Source organism: Phyllopteryx taeniolatus, chromosome 2 (assembly GCF_024500385.1).
Source record: "Phyllopteryx taeniolatus isolate TA_2022b chromosome 2, UOR_Ptae_1.2, whole genome shotgun sequence".
Taxonomy (NCBI): Eukaryota; Metazoa; Chordata; class Actinopteri; order Syngnathiformes; family Syngnathidae; genus Phyllopteryx; species Phyllopteryx taeniolatus.
In genome coordinates this window covers 17,402,119-17,419,378 of record NC_084503.1, presented here as the reverse complement: position 1 = coordinate 17,419,378, position 17,260 = coordinate 17,402,119, and the positions used below count along the sequence as shown (strand labels likewise).

At 40.6% G+C, this 17,260-nt stretch overlaps 1 protein-coding gene across 1 annotated transcript; it reads left to right on the top strand.

The window, feature by feature from the left end:
• The first annotated feature begins 7,196 nt into the window (after positions 1 to 7,196).
• grtp1a (growth hormone regulated TBC protein 1a) lies at positions 7,197 to 16,671 on the top strand. The gene is made up of 8 exons (XM_061763075.1): positions 7,197 to 7,755; positions 11,408 to 11,559; positions 11,635 to 11,793; positions 11,919 to 12,043; positions 12,562 to 12,658; positions 12,763 to 12,935; positions 15,910 to 16,095; positions 16,170 to 16,671. Exons 1-8 carry the CDS (start codon positions 7,697 to 7,699, stop codon positions 16,263 to 16,265), a joined length of 1,047 nt encoding a protein of 348 aa, XP_061619059.1. The 5' UTR covers positions 7,197 to 7,696; the 3' UTR covers positions 16,266 to 16,671.
• The last annotated feature ends 589 nt before the right edge of the window (positions 16,672 to 17,260 follow it).

Sequence of the window (17,260 nt, the reverse complement as noted above, 5' to 3'; positions counted from 1 at the left end):
AGAATTGTCCTTTTCAGAGAATGCAGACTTTAGTTAAACAGACTGAGTTTAAAACAAGCCACACGCCAGTGGTACAGGCCCTTGTTAAAATGACCAAAAGTAAGACTTTTAAAAACAATTCGAAGATCCCAGAAAAAAATTTTTGTGGACGACAAAAAGGGATTTGTCAAAGAATGTGTGGAGGAGATGAAACAATAGAAGACTCAACACCCCGGCGTCTTACCTCATTCCGGCTGCTCCAGTCCAAATTCATAAGGTCCACCCCCAAACCCCCTCTAACAAACAGAAGGGAGGTAGGAACTCTGTCATCCAGCAGAGGAATGGCAGGTGCTCAGAATAACAAGCAAGATGGTGGACATGCAATGTGCATAAGTAGCAAAGAAAGAAGAGAGCACAACTTGAAGAGAGGCAGCAGTGTAAAAGATATAGTAGCCAAGTTCGCCATGACTGAGCAGAAGGAAATGGGAATGAAGATGTCAAAACAGTCAAACTCAAGACAAATTGGAAAAGGGATCCTTCTGTCCTCCTTAATGGAGATGTTTGAGGACATGGCCACTGTGTCCAAGAGGATCAAATCAAAATGTTCAAATGAGAGACCTCCTGGAACAGTGAGAGTAAAACAGCACGTTGCTTGGTGTGAAAGAGAGCACAAAACAGCAGTGGATGCAATTGCTCACCAACAAATCCAGTGTAAAAATGTCAAATCGGAAAGTGCAAGTAAGTGGTTGAAACCAAATCAGAGCGCAGACGAGGGGCAACAAAAGCCAGAGGAGAAGGTACACCTGAACTTGAAAGTAGGGCAAATGCAGCCACATGTGGCTGACAACAGTTTTAATTTATTACACAACACGAGAGGTGATGTACAATGCTGGAGTTCTGGTGAAATACACTGTACAGGTGTAGAAAATAGTTGTACCACAGCAAAGTTGAACTATGCTAGTCAAGAGACAATCCACTTTCGATCTGTAACACAGTGGTCCCTCCCTAGGCCCTGCAGACTTGTCCCACACAGAAATGCCCCACTGAAGTGCCATATGACAGTTGTGCTGCCACGCTCCATCCTATGGTCCACATATAGGAATTCTTCTCCTAAACAATACTTTAAGACCCATAAACATGAAGCTTCAGCTAGCCCAGACATGAAAAACAACTCGCATTCTGGGAGACTCTCCACTGGTACAGACTATAACTTGATGGGTAAAGAACTGATTGCTGATCCAAATCGACACATAGATGTAGCGAGTCAAAGAGGACTGCCCCATTACATCATACCAAACATTTGTAGATTTGATGCTCAACACAATGATGAGATTATGTATGCCTCTTGTCAATCAGCACTGCACTCAAAGACTGCTTTGGCTAAAATGTTGACTTCACCATCTAACTCTTCTACAAATGCTTTTGGAGCTGGAGTGATGATGAAGGGAACTTTTCAGGATTCATGTCGGCTTGACATGAAGGTATACAGACTTCATGCAGCAACAGAAAATAAAACCGAAAGAACATTTCAGCTAAAACAGGAGCAGGATAAAGAAGTTAAAGGAGATAGAGTAACAGAAGAAATGATATATACACAAGTAGCACAGAGTTGTCAACCATTTGATACCACTTTCAGTGTGCTAGTGTCACCTGCTCAAATTCAATTACCGATGACCAACAAAACTCAGAGACCAAAGTATACGTCAATAAACTATGGAGACCCATCTGTCAAACAAACATATAAACCCAAAGTCATACGGTTTACTGATACCTTTACTTTCTAGATTGGTGAAAATTATACATACGTCAAATTATAGGCTTTTTTTTTTTAATTTAATACTACTTTGTTTTGATGACCTGCGGTAAGGCAACTGAATTAGAAAAACAAAAACATGACTTATTTTCAAATAATCATGAAAAAAAATATTTCCTTTTCCTAATTAAAAAAATAGCAATTGACATTTTCTTTACCATTTTTTTCTATTTGTCATATCCCCTAGCCGTCAATTTGAATGTGACTTTCAACTTATGTTTGTGTGTAGCCTGTGAGCTGTGTGATCATTAAATAAAATAATTAAATTGTATTTTAAAGATCCATCCATCCATCCATTATCTGAGCCGCTTCTCCTCACTAGGGTCGCGGGCGTGCTGGAGCCTATCCCAGCTTTCATCGGGCAGGAGGCGGGGTACACCCTGAACTGGTTATTTTAAAGATCAAGTTATTGAAATAATTGTTGTCATTGATGATTTGTTTTGTTTGGTGTATTGTTCAATTAAAACTCAAAACCTTGAGATCCAATTTAAAAAAAAATAAAATCAAATAAAAATCACACGCAGTGAAAGCACTGCAAACAGTTTTATTTCGAATTTTTTTAAATCTACATAAAATCAGCAATACTATGCAATTTTTGCAAATGAGAAATGAAAATTCATAAAGAATTTTCATGCATGCCAGACCCCACAAAATTAACTTTCACTGCAACTTTTGACAGCATACTAGACAGTATACAAAAAAAAAGTGTATATGTCCCCAATTTTGACAAACAAGACAAAGACAAACAATCATTCACACTCACGTGCACAAAAATCTTTGGCCAATTTAGAGTCCTCAGTTAACCTGCATAGTAGGTTAACTGATGACTCCTCTCACATTGCCAAAACTGAGGACTCTGTTTCGTGAAATATCATTACAATTATTTTATTCATAAATATTATTCTATCAAATTTAAAAAAACAGGTGGTCCTCCGTTTATGATGTTAGCGACATACAATTTTTGAGGTTATGAATGACGTGCAATGAACTACTTCAGAGATTTGTGAACAATACTTGAGGAATGGGCCTTTTGTGTGCATAGAAAAAGTATTATATCTCTGAATTCAGCTCATAAAAATAGGAGCAAAAGAAAAAAAAGTGTCGCATTTATATTTTTGTTTAGTGAATGACTTTACTACTGCGTTAACATAGGTAAGCCACTACGGCACAGCCCGATTTATGTATAAATTCTGATTACAACGCTGCCATATGAGCGTTAGTCAATTGTAAACTGAGGACCCCCTATCCAGTGAAATATTCAACATGCATCCCTTCATTTGGAAGATATTATTTTGATAGACATGCAGTCATGTCAGAAACCCACAAACAAGATTTTGTGGCTGTATTTTGAGCAACTGTGATATTTCCTTTTACTGTACTCTTGTTAATTTTTGTATGTTCTTTATAAGGTGTTCTGAAAGGCACTTTGAACATGTGTGTGTAGTTCTCTTCAAAATGATTAAATATTATATGCTATGCTAAAATAGACAAAAATATGATATGTGTTTTCAAAGGCTATTTTAGAATGCTAACTTTCTTTCTTTCTTAACACCTATAAAGATGTTAACCAAATAGCATAATTCCCTTGGTCATTTTTAACTTACTGTCACAATATCAATAAAAAAATAGCAATGTATTTGCTAATTGTGTTTTTTTATTTATGACCATGTAGATTGCCAGTTATTCAGGTTGGGGTAATCCGTAAAGCTTGAAGCGAGGCAATTGGACTCTTCCGGTTGTTAAATTAGTTAGTGTTTTGTTCTTGTTTTATGAAAATGAATTACAAAAATGAAAGTCAAAAATTACTTTTATGCTGATAGAAGCAACATGAAAAGATTTCCCCAAAATTTCAGTCAGTCAAAATGCAGAGTCTGATTGAAATGCCCACTTTAATCTGAATAAAACAAACCAATAATTTTGAAAATCGCATGATGAAAATTTCCTTTTCGGGGAACTGTTTTTTTGTGTGTGTGTGTGTGTGTGTGAATTTATTTTAGAGGTGGAGGATTTTAGAGGTGTGTGAAGTGCTGATTAAATTTTGTATTTGTATTTTTTTTAAAAGAAAATTCCACAACGATGGTGGGCAACTTGTTGTTGTTGCTACTAAAAGCCTTGATGGCTCACAGTATTTACTTATACTCCACCTGAGCTCCAGGCACTGAAAAGGGCGTGGTTGGTTACTCAACAACACTGCCTTCATTTGGAGAGCATATTAGCTCTGTGCTTTCCTCTTCTCTTTCTGCCGAAAGCGGGTTCTTCTGCAGAAAGAGAAGAGGAAAGCACAGAGCCGAGAACTGAATGTGGGGACTTTGAATGTTGGGACTATGACAGGAAAATCTCGGAAGTTGGTTGACATGATGATTAGGGGAAAGGTTGATATATTGTGTGTCCATGAGACCAGGTGGAAAGGCAGTAAGGCTAGAAGTTTGGGGGAAGGGTTTAAATTATTTTACCATGGTGTAGATGGGAAGAGAAATGGAGTCGGGGTTATTTTAAAAGAAGAGTTGGCTAAGAATGTCTTTGCGGTGAAAAGAGTATCAGATCGAGTGATGAGGCTGAAACTTGAAATTGAGGATGTTTTATATAATGTGATTAGTGGCTATGCCCCACAGGTAGGATGTGACCTAGAGTTGAAATAGAAATTCTGGAAGGAGCAAGACGAAGTAGTTCTGAGTATCCCAGACAGAAAGAGAGTCGTGATTGGTGCAGATTGTAATGGACATGTTGGTGAAGGAAAGAGGGGTGATGAAGAAGTAATGGGTAAGTACGGAATCCAGGAAAGGAACTTGGAGGGACAGATGGTGGTAGACTTTGCGAAAATGATGCAAATGGCTGTAGGAACATAGGGTGACCTACAAAAGCGGAGGTAGAAGCACGAAGGTGGATTACATCTTGTGCAGACGATGTAATCTGAAGGAGGTTACCGACTGTAAGGTAGTGGTAGGGGAGAGTGTGGCTAGACAGCATAGGATGGTGTTGTGTAAAATGACTGGTGGTAGGGAGGAATATTAGGAAGACAAAGGCAGAGCAGAGAACCATGTGGTGGAAGCTGAGACAGGAACGAGTGTTGTACAGCTTTTTGGGAAGAGGTGAGACAGGCTCTCGGTGGACAGGAGGAGCTTCCAGATGACTGGACCACTGCAGCCAAGGTGATCAGAGAGGCAGGCAGGAGAGTACTTGGTGTATCTTCTGGCAGGAAAGGAGAGAAGGAGACTTGGTGGTGGAACCTCACAGTACAGGAAATCATATAAGGAAAAAGGTTAGCAAAGAAGAAGTGGGACACTGAGAGGACCGAGGAGAGGTGAAAGAAATACTTTGAGATGTGACATAGGGCAAAGGTAGAGGTGGCAAAGGCCAAACAAGAGGCATATGATGACATGTATGCCAGGTTGGACACTAAAAAAGGAGAAAAGGATCTATACAGGTTGGCCAGACAGAGGGATAGAGATGGGAAGGATGTGCAGCAGGTTAGGGTGATAAAGGATAGAGATGGAAATATGTTGACTGATGCCAGTATTGTGCTAGATAGATGGAAAGAATACTTTGAGGAGTTGGTGAATGAGGAAAATGAGAGAGAAGGGAGAGTAGAAGAGGCAAGTGTGGTGGACCAGGAAGTGGCAATGATTAGTAAGGGGGAAGTTAGAAAGGCATTAAAGAGGATGAAAAATGGAAAGGCAGTTGGTCCTGATGACATTCCTGTGGAGCTATGGAAGCATCTAGTAGAGGTGGCTGTGGAGTTTATGACCAGCTTGTTCAATAGAATTCTAGTGCATGAGAAGATGCCTGAGGAATGGAGGAAAAGTGTGCTGGGTCCCATTTTTAAGAACAAGGGTGATGTGCAGAGCTGTGGGAACTATAGTGGAATAAAGTTGATGAGTCACACAATTAAGTTATGGGGAAGAGTAGTGGAGCTAGACTCGGGACAGAAGTGAGTATTTTCGAGCAACAGTGTGGTTTCATGCCTAGAAAGAGTACCACAGATGCATTATTTGCCTTGAGGATGTTGATGGAAAAGTACAGAGAAGGTCAGAGGGAGCTACATTGTGTCTTTGTAGATCTAGAGAAAGCCTATGACAGAGTACCCAGAGAGGAACTGTGGTACTGCATGCGGAGGTCTGGAGTGGTAGAGAAGTATGTTAGAATAATACAAGGACATGTACGAGGGAAGCAGAACAGTGGTGAGGTGTGCTGTAGGTGTGACAGATGAATTTAAGGTGGACGTGGGGCTACATCAGGGATCAGCCCTGAGCCCCTTCCTGTTTGCAGTGGTGATGGATAGGCTGACAGATGAGGTTAGACTGGAATCCCCGTGGACCATGATGTTTGCAGATGACATTGTGATCTGCAATGAAAGCAGGGAGAAGGTGGAGGAACAGTTACAAAGATGGAGGCATGCACTGGAGAGCAAAGAAATGAAGATTAGCCGAAGTAAAACAGAATATATGTGCATGAATGAGAGGGGTGGTGGGAGAAGAGTGAGGCTACAGGGAGAAGAGATAGCAAGGGTGGAGGACTTTAAATAATTGGGGTCAACCATCCAGAACAATGGTGAGTGTGGTCAGGAAGTAAAGAAACGCGTCCAAGCAGGTTGGAACGGGTGGAGGAAGGTGTCCGGTGTGTTATGTGACAGAAGAGTCTCTGCGAGGATGAAGGGCAAAGTTTATAAAACAGTGGTGAGGCCAGCCATGATGTACGGATTAGAGACAGTGGCACTGAAGAGATAACGGGAAGCAGAGCTGGAGGTGGCGGAAATGAAGATGTTGAGGTTCGCTCTCGGAGTGACCAGGTTGGATAAAATTAGAAATGAGCCAATCAGAGGGACAGCCAAGGTTCGATGTTTTGGAGACAAAGTTCGAGAGAGCAGAATTCGATGGGTTGGACACGTCCAGAGGAGAAATAGTGAGTATATTGGTAGAATGGTGATGAGGATGGAGCTGCCAGGCAAGAGAGCTAGAGGAAGACAAAAGAGAAGGTTGATGGATGTCGTGAGGGAAGACATGAGGGGAGTTGGTGTTCGAGAGGAGGATGCAGGAGATCGGCTTACATGGAAAAGGATGAGGTGCTGTGGCGACCCCTAAAGGGACAAGCCGAAAGGAAAAGAAGATTAAAAGAATCAAATACCATTATGAAGGTCATTACTCCAGAGATTATGTGAGTTCAGAGTGTGTAACTGATATTAATATGAAGTGTAATGCTTTAAAATTTTGTTGTTTTTGGTTTTAAAGCCACACACAGCGAGTATATCATCACGTTAAAAGAGGCAAGTCATGCCGTACTAATTAACTAAAGGCAATGTTAGCATCTAGAGTAAAATAAGCAGCAACTAACTTGTTGACACGGACTAAAGTGACAGCATTGGTCATGTTGGGAGAGAGTTTAGGATGTTACCTGATTTGTTTGAAGGCACCATGAGATCTGATTGACGTGAGAGTGAGAAACCTCCCTTCCACGGACTTCTCCCGTCGTATCTTAAAGTAGATCTTTCGCTGGCATAGCCGGGCAGCCAACTTCCTGTATTAATGTCCAGGTTGCGTTCGTCATTCGATGTCTTTGGCGGGATCGGTAATATTCCGAGTTAGCGAGGAAGCAAGCAGCAGGTGCATGTGAATGGCGCTCAGAGTCAAACTTAAAGTTCTCTCCATATGGCAGGCACAATGGCGGACTGGGAATCTGTTCAACAGACATAAAGGTGAATAAAGGAAACCAGGAATGAATGAAACTCTGTTTTCCATTCTTAAGAATAGCGTGTAGTCCCCCGTACAAGAGACCCCCGTTCGTGGGAAGAAAAAAATATATATATCCCAGAAAGTGAACTTGAAGCGTTGGATCGAACGCACTCTGGAAATATCTCGGCGGGGAAATACGCAGAATAAACAAGGAGCCACCGTGAGGAAAGGAGAGGGAATGGAGAACAACGAGACGACGAGCTCGTCCAGCCACACAGCCAAAGACAGAGTGGACAGGTAACGTGCTAGTTCATCAACCGAACACATTTTCACGTTCGTGAAAACTTGCTATGCAATGTTCACTGGGCTGCTGTATAAACTCTTACCTGTCGTAATGGTAACCGTACCAAACTTTGGGAAATTCTTCTTTGGGAACCTTTTTGCTGAACCATGACTTGCACGACACGCCGCGGAATAAATGACGGAAAAGGCACGAGACACAACAGGCATATGTGAACATTTGAATCAGATCTGATACAGAATTCTGTTTCCGTTCACCATGTCAGAAAAGCATTCGTCACAAATTGTTTATTGCAGTTTGAAGTATTTATGTATTTTTTTACTGCAAGGGGAATAACTTCTTATCCCAACATATGCAACCGGATTGACTGTTACCTGCTTCACCGAAGCCTTGCCATTGTTTTGGCAATAAGGACTTTGTTATGACCTTATTTACACACTTATGACATTTAAATACAATTTTGTCTTTTACATCTTGTCAGGTGACATGAACAGGTGCTTGAATGTATTCAAAACTTACATATATGTGAATACAAGACTTCTTTCCTACAGACAAGTATTGACTTGTTAAAGGTTTAAGCTAAGAAAGCTTATCATGTTACCTAATCATCTTAAAGACACTGTTTTGAGCCATCCACTCTCACTGTAGCACAGTATATTTAGGAGGTAATGGGACAGACATAAAGCATTATGCCAATCAAATCCACTCTGGTTAAGTGGGTAATACTTGACAATGCCTCAAATGTTAATTGAAATATTTTTGTGTTTTTCCATATCCCTTACGAAGTGGAAATTAAAAAACTTGAGCAGCACATATATTGAACATACCGTATTTTCACGACCATAAGGCGCACTTAAAAGTCCTCAATTTTCTCCAAAATGGACGGGGTGCCTTATAATGCGGCACGCCTCGTGTGTGCACCGAGTTCCAAAATCTGTAAATATTGTTGTGCGACTTTGATGAGCGCTCCGCTTGTCTGACTTGGAGCATTTCCTGCCGACGCGCTGCTTATATAGAGGAAAGGCGGATGTGACTGACGACAGCATGCGGGCGTTAAAGGGGGAAGGGTGCGCATGAAAGAGGACGCTAAAGGCACTCCCCCAGTAGGTATATATTGGCTAAGGACCCCCGAAAATGGCACCTACGAAGAGACACGCTTACAAAACACAGTTTAAACTGCAAGCTATCAGTTACGCGGAGGAACATGGGAATCGAGCAGCCGCGAGAGAATTCAAGATCAACGAATCCATGGTTCGCAAGTGCATGCTACCCTATGTTTTAAGCTAGCGTATGTTTTACCATGCCTGCGCCCAATAATACGGTGCGCCTTATGTATGTGTTAAATGCAGAAATAGACCCCGTAACTGAGACTGCACCTTTTTATACGGTGCCCCTTATGGTCGCGAAAATACGGCACATGCAAATCAGTCACCTTTCGGCAAAATTTTGAACTCAAAATAGGCCATTTACGTGAATCGTATTGATCCCATGAGTTTTTCTTGGGGGGGGGGGGGGGGGGGGGGTCATCGTCGCTGTCGTCATATGCTGTTCCGTACTCCTTGAACACTGGCAGCTAAATCCATTCCACACGTCCACCATACACACACACACTTCATTTCTGAATATTACTCCGCCTGTGCGCTCGGGACCTGCTTTGGATAAGTCACAGGAGTTGACAAGACCAGAAAAACACTCCGCTTCCGCTGTTAAGAAGTAACTGTACTTTTACTCCGTTACAATGATCTAAATGGTGCTCGCTACATTTATTTATCAATTGTTGCGTATTTATCAACTATTTCTTGCGCGAGACTACGACTTCGACTTCTGCATAGAGCGCTGTTTGCGCCAATCCAATTTAAGCGCTAGTGACGTTTAAGTCTAGTTAACCAATCAAACGACACAAGAAAGTCACATGACCTCACACAATGTCTTCCATTGGGCTTCCCGGGCATAGGTAGTAACACTAGATAAGACAGTCCCACTGATCATTGTGCCTACTTGGCGGCCATGTTGGGAAGGTCATCATCCGTGAAGGCAACGGCGTGCGACTCGTGTTTACATTTAGACGAACAAAATCAACAGCTTTCATGTATTGTCGTATTTGTCTGGCACTGTCTGCCCAAACGTGGATATTTCAGCTCACTTATAACTTTAGAAAACACTGTGCAGTAAATTGCAGATTTGTTGTAGTTTTGAGTGTGCATACACACGCACACACATGTAACATCAGAACTTTCACATTTTATTTTGTAATTTTTTTGTTAATGATGTTCATGCTGTGGTTAAAATCAGAAGGTACTCACTATTTACTCAGTACTTCAGTAATTATTTCACTGTGTAGTTTTTACTCTTACTCAAGTAGTTTTTTGGATGACTACTTTTTACTTGAGTCACATTACTGTCAAGTAACAGTACTTACTTACTTGAGTACAATATTTGGCTACTCTACCTACCTCTGGAGCAGACATTCTCTACTGCTACTCTTACATTTAAGCAACATTTTTGCTCATCAGATCAGCCAGTGTCGTATTTGTTGCACTGGTCTTTTGTGTTTTCGTGTTGAAGTGCTGCGGGTCGTGGCCCTGGTTGCGGTCCCAGCGGAACCGCGAAGCACATGCAGCATAGGCGACCAAGAGTTGATCCGCTAGTACATCTTGTATTAATTATGAAACGCAGCTACAATTATCTAATTAGTTTACAGATGTTAATGTTAAATGTATTAAGCGATGGAGCGATGTTAGGAATTACTGTCACAACACAGAATTAACTAACTTCAAATTCAGAAATGGCCAATAAAAACAGAAAACTATTGTACTTAATATTTTCCTGGAGGATGCATTTGGGATTAGCATTTGAAGTTGGTCATAGTGAAAAATTAAGTGAAACAGACAATTATTTTAGTCAATTCTTTTCCAGAATGAGAGTGCTTAAAGACGAGGATCCTATTCATGTGGCAAAGCCATCAGGTGCAGGTGGAGATGGGCCTGGCTCAATGTGGGAGAAAGCCCACCCTGGCACGGGGAGAACATGCAAACTCCACAGAGGCGGGGCCGGGATTTGAACCCCAGTCCCCAGAACTGTGAGGCAGATGTGCTAACCAGTCGTCCACTGTGCCGGATAATATATATTATCCATCCATCGCCGGCTAATATATATTATCCATCCATCCATCCATCAGTCCATTTTCTGTGGCGCTTATCCTCACGATATATATGTAATTATATATTTCTTGTTAAATGATATATACTATAATAACTATTAATAATAATTAATTAATACTTAAATTAAGTTGTAAATTTAGGTTAGTGCTTTTGAATTCAGATAAGGCCTTGAAGGCCCTGACTCCACACCAATGTTAAGGACAAACATAAACTACTTTACTGTTCCTAGAATACCACACTAACATTATTCCATTCCATCCATTCATTTTCTGAGCCGCTTCTCCTCACTAGGGTCGCGGGCATGCTGTAGCCTATGCCAGCTATCATCGGGCAGGAGGCGGGGTACACCCTGAACTGGTTGCCAGCCAATCGCAGGGCACATTGAAAACAAACAGCCATTCGCACTCACATTCACACCTACGGACAATTTAGAGTTGTCAATTAACCTACCCATTATTCGAAGTAATAATCTTAATTCATCACACAGAGTGGATCCATATGGCTTTGAGCATCCAGAAGACTTTGACTATGAATCATATGAAGAGCTGATGTCTGAGTATCTTGTTGTGCTCACTCAGAGGTCCATCAAATGGTCCAAATTACTGAAGAGCAAACGCAAGGTGCAGAGGAATGTAAAATGTGAGTGCGAAATGTGCAAGTGTCACACCTAGCTTTTCCTGCACACAGTAAACTTCCATTTTCCTTCCACTTAAGTAAAGCGTTATATACGTAAGGGGGTACCCAATGAGCATCGGGCTATGATCTGGATGGTGGCTAGTGGAGCTCAAGAGCAGTTTGAGAAGAACCCAGGCTACTACCAGGCCCTACTTGAAGCCCAGCATGACCCCAAACTGGTGGAGACCATCTGCATAGGTTGGCCTGTAGTGATTTTTATTCATGCTAAACCGCATGTAGAGCCCTAATTCATTCTGTCTTGGTGGAGGTCTTTGCGCTACTGACTGCTCTTGCATGTGTCTTTTTTTATTTATTTATTTTAGACTTAAACAGAACATTTCCTGATAATGTGCAGTTTCGGAAGACATCTAACCCTTGTCTGCAGAAGGCTTTGTACAATGTGCTGCGGGCTTATGCTCACCACAATGCTGCTGTGGGTTATTGTCAGGTAATATAGAAAACACAAAATTTGCACTACAATATTTAAATCCTATTGATTTTTGACATTTCTGCTAAAACATTCTTGACAACCAGCACTTTTTTAAAAATATATATTTTTTTACTGATAATGTAAACTTGATTTAAAGCAATTGTGTTAGCATCTCATCCAGTGTACTGTTAGAGGCTCTGAAGGCTCAAGGAAACTAGCCTATAATGCAATATACTGTACAGCACAACTTAGCAGTGTTCAATAAAGAGTGAAGTAACGCAGTCTATCACAGAATCTCATCAAAATGTATTCATTCACATCATAGCTTGATACAGTATATCCATTTAAATGCGTTGTGTCTGTGTCATTGTTTTGTATGTACTGCATTTAAAATGGAAATATCTTCCAACACACCATAGTAGCATTTTTTTGTATTGCAAATGTGCATTCCAGGTTTCTTCATGTCCACTTGTCTCTCGTATGGATTATACAGAGTTGCTATTTGGTTGTGTCAATGGTCTTTGATTTTGTCTCAGGGCATGAATTTTATAGCTGGCTATTTGCTTATCGTCACAAAAGATGAAGAAAAGTCTTTCTGGCTGATGGATGCACTCCTTGGCAGAATCTTACCAGGTGTGCAGTTGTCGTTATCTACTGTATTTGTCACAGTGTTCTTGAAAGGGTGTGTGTGTTACTATTGCTATTACCTCCTGAGTGATGTGCACATCTGATGGCAGACTACTACAGTCCAGGCATGGTCGGCTTGAAGATAGATCAGGAGGTTTTGGGGGAGCTGGTGAGAGTCAAGTCCCCCAGAGTGTGGAAGGCCATGGTGGATAATAACGTCATGTGGACTCTTGTGGTGTCTCGATGGTTCATCTGTCTCTTCATAGACATTCTGCCTGTGGAGGTGAGGTGCTAGTTAAGTCTTGTGATACTGTATATCTCACTCAGTTTTACATTTGTAATATTATTATTATTATGAACAACAACAACAACAACACTGGGAACACAATTTTTGTTGGATTGATACAGACACTTGTCATTACCTATTTTTGTGCTGCTGAATTCAAATATGCGGTTATTTTTTTTTTCTTTCTTAAAACTACAGATTTTTTGCAATTCAGCGTTCTAATTTTTTGTGAATTTTGTGTTCCTAACACAAAATGGCAGGGTTTGTTTTATAATAGCTATATAGTCTATAACAGGGGTCTCATACTCTAATTGCACCTAGGGCCACATAATGAATTTGGAGTATACCAGCGGGCCACACCAACAAATTACGACATCTGGGGGGTGCCCACCCGACCGCCCATTTCATCACAACAAAATGACAGGATCAGAAATTCCAGAACACTTGAGAAATAAAGTAATTGACATCTGTCAGTCTGGATTCATTGCCAGTTATAGAAAAACACTTGATTTCAGTTGTTGCTGGTGAGGATGGCCCAACCAGTTATTAGGTGTAGGGAGCCATTACAATTTCACACAGGTCCAGGTAACTTTGAATATATTTTTTTCCTTAATAAATGAAATCACCATTTAAAAACAGCATTTTAAGTTCACTTGGGTTATATTTGTCTAATATTTACATTTGTTTGATGATCTTAAAGAAAGTGGCAAAACTATACAAAAATATAAGAGTTTGAGAAGGGGGCCAATACTTTTTCACAGCACTGTATATGGGTTCACCGATACCAGTACAAGTATTCACTCTTGAGTACTCACCCATACACATACCACTAGTACTTTTGATTCATAAAATTTCAATAAACACAATGACAGATAATTGTGCAGAAGGATCTTTCTGACCCACATGATCATTTACCAATGTGTCAAACGATCGCAGTGTAGCACCAACTTAAGTATCGGTGGCTGGTATCGGCAGCCATCACGAGCACCGTAATTTCTAGTGTATTATGCGCATTTTTCCCCCAAAAAATTGTCAAAAGTCAATAGTGCGCATTACACATGGGTATAGGGGGAAAGGTGAAAAACTTTTACATTTTATAAATGTATGCCGCCATCTAGAGGTTATGAAAAAGCTGTACACCTTCATTCCAATATGCCACCGCCACCTAGAGGTTATGAAAAAGGTGTAGCCTACACTTTCATTCCAACATGACAGGGATATATGTACAGTTGTGCTCATACGTTTACATACTCTGGCAGAATTTGTGAAATATTGTTTTTTTAAATACGACTGATGACTGAACAACATCCATCCATCCATCCATTTTCTGAGCCGCTTCTCCTCACTAGGGTCGCGGGCGTGCTGGAGCCTATTCCAGCTATCATTGGGCAGGAGGCGGGGTACACCCTCCCCCGGTTGCCAGCCAATCGCAGGGCACATACAAACAAACAACCATTCACACATTCACACCTATGGGCAATTTAGAGTTGTCAATTAACCTACCATACATGTGTTTGGGATGTGGGAGTGCCCGGAGAAAACCCACACAGGCACGGGGAGAACATGCAAACTCCACACAGGCGGGGCCGGGGATTGAACCCCGGTCCTCAGAACTGTGAGGCAGACGCTCTAACCAGACGCTCTAACCAGTCGTCCACCGTGCCGCCGACTGAACAACAACCATCATTAATTTCTTCATGGTTATGTCTTGTTTAATGATAGTGCTTTTCTGAAATGCTTGACAGTTTAATTTGAATCCCATTAAAATCAAATTAAATGTTTCGCCTGGCCCTTCATGTTTTCTTTAAAGAATTGTCCCCATCTTACAAATTCTGCCTGGGGAATCAAACATATGAGCACAACTGTGTGTTTTCTCATTTACTTAATAAAAGTAGGGCTGTGAATTTCAAAATAAGAGCAAGTAAATAAAAAAAAGCAAGTATTATGTGTTCAAATAAAGTGCTTAACTTTAGAATAATTATTTGAAAAATCTAACAAAATACAGATAATACTTCGTTTTAATCATATGGGTAGAAGTAAAAGCATGCATTTTAAAAATGCATTGTACATCGGTAGAAGGGTTTTCCAGAAATTTGAGGTCAACTTTGGGGGTGCGTATTATACATGGGTGTGCATTATACACGAGAAATTACGGTACCCTATACCTTGAAATAAGACCAGTATTGGCCCAATCCCAGCCCATTCCTAGTTCAGTCATAACGGTCCTCCGAGGGAAACCATACCTACAATGTGGCCTGATTTAAATAAAAATAATAATAATTATTTTTTAAAAGGAGTTTGATACCCCTGTAAACATAAGCCATGCTGCTGAGCCTAGGAGTTCCCCGCACTTTTTCTTAGAATTTTCAAACAAAGATGTCTATTGTCTAAGAAATTAAAAACAAAAACTATGTTGCAAATCTGAAAAGCGGTTTAATAAACATGTTTAAAGGCATTTAAATGAAGTTGAGTGTTGACTTTTTATTATTCAAAATGTTGACACCAATATTTTCCCCTTTACTGCAAATGAACATGGGGGCCAAATATTGGTTATCGGCTTCCTTTACTACTAACAATGGGCATCGGCCGTGAAAAAAACATCGTTTTATCGCTAACGCTCACCACAATGGCGGTAGCAGGAAGGAAAGAGCATCTGAAAGTCGTGTTCACAGTATATTCTGCCTTCAAACTGAAAAGCAAAACAGATCCATTTGAGAAAGCACATTCACACATAAAGGACTTGTGAGGGACAGATCTTATTGCTGGGAGCCATGCTTGGTAATCACGTATAGCAATAAAGGCATGCACCAATCCGTTTTGATCAAAATCTGAATTTTCAATTTTTATTCGTTAATTAATTTATTGAAAAAAATAATTATTCCTTGTTTAATTCATAATACACTGATCTAAGCTGTCAGTATTCCTGTTTTATAACCAGCTGGATGCTCTCAATGACCTTCTTCTATTGCAGACAGTTCTAAGAATTTGGGATTGCCTGTTCTATGAGGGCTCGAAAATCCTGTTCCGTGTTGCACTGACACTGATTCATCACCACAGAGTTCTAATTGAACAAGCCCAGTCCCTGCCAGACATATGCCAAATCTTCAAACAGATCACACGTGGACCATTTGTGGAGGAATGCCACCCTTTCATGCAGGTAAGACAAGGTGGAGAGAAAGACAACAGCACCGAAGTTAGCGACTTCCTTTCATCCAGTTTATCCTATCCTAGAAAATCTTCACTGAACCTGGAAGTCTCTCCAATGCGACGTTGACTAAGCTCAGAGCAGCGTGTCGAGCACGTATCATTTCTGTGGAGACAAAATGATTATTTTTTTCTCATGCTCTTTAAATATTCCACTGGAAGAAGGACCAAACAACTCCATGTCTTGTCTTTAACACCAATTCACTTCTGTTAAAACCTAAATATAAAAATATGATCATGTGATATTTATAGCTATGTGATAGTAACACAATCACAATAGTTTGTTTATAGTTTGAAGTTTCTTCTTTATGTTAGCATTTACTGTAAGCACAGCCAACTGACAGGGCCAATGTATTTTTTTTGTCATCCACATTTTTTTGGGGTGGATAAAATGTTAACTGGCACAAAGTGTGCAACATTAATGTGAATTGTAAAATGTGTCATACATTTCAGGATCTTACATTTTACGTGGCCTGTGTCTTGTTCACCTCTATCTGACCAAAATATAACACTCCTGCTTATGTGATTCCAGGACTGGTGTGTCTGTTGTTCTGTGTCTGATTCTCAAGTCAGATACAGTGGGGTAAGAAAAGTATTTAGTCAGCCACCAATTGTGCAAGTTCTCCCACTTAAAAAGGTGAGAGAGGCCTGTCATTTTCATCAGGGTTAGGGTTAGGGTTAGGGTTAAATGAGGGAGAAAAAAATAATTTAAAAAAATCCAGAAAATCACATTGTCTGATTTTTAAATAATTTATGAGCAAATTATGGTGGAAAATAGGTATTTGGTCAATAACAAAGGTTCATCTCAATTCTTTGTTATATAACCTTTGTTGGCAATGAGAGAGGTCAAACGTTTTCTGTAAGTTTTCACAAGGTTTTCACACACTGTTGCTGGTATTTTGGCCCATTCCTCCATGCAGATCTCCTCTGGAGCAGTGATGTTTTGGGGCTTTTGCTGCGCAACACAGACTTTCAACTCCCTCCAAAGATTTTCCATGGGGTTGAGATCTGGAGACTGGCTAGGCCACTCCAGGACCTTGAAATGCTTCTTACGAAGCTACTCCTTCGTTGCCCGGGCGGTGTGTTTGGGATCATTGTCATGCTGAAAGACACAGCAA

Bases quoted from the DNA above. Each gene is read 5' to 3' on its own strand.
- grtp1a (XM_061763075.1), top strand. From the start codon at position 7,697: ATGGAGAACAACGAGACGACGAGCTCGTCCAGCCACACAGCCAAAGAC. The intron at 7,756-11,407 runs GTAACGTGCTAG...TTCATCACACAG, and splicing joins GCCAAAGACAGAGTGGACAG to AGTGGATCCATATGGCTTTG. The intron at 11,560-11,634 runs GTGAGTGCGAAA...CTTCCACTTAAG, and splicing joins GGTGCAGAGGAATGTAAAAT to TAAAGCGTTATATACGTAAG.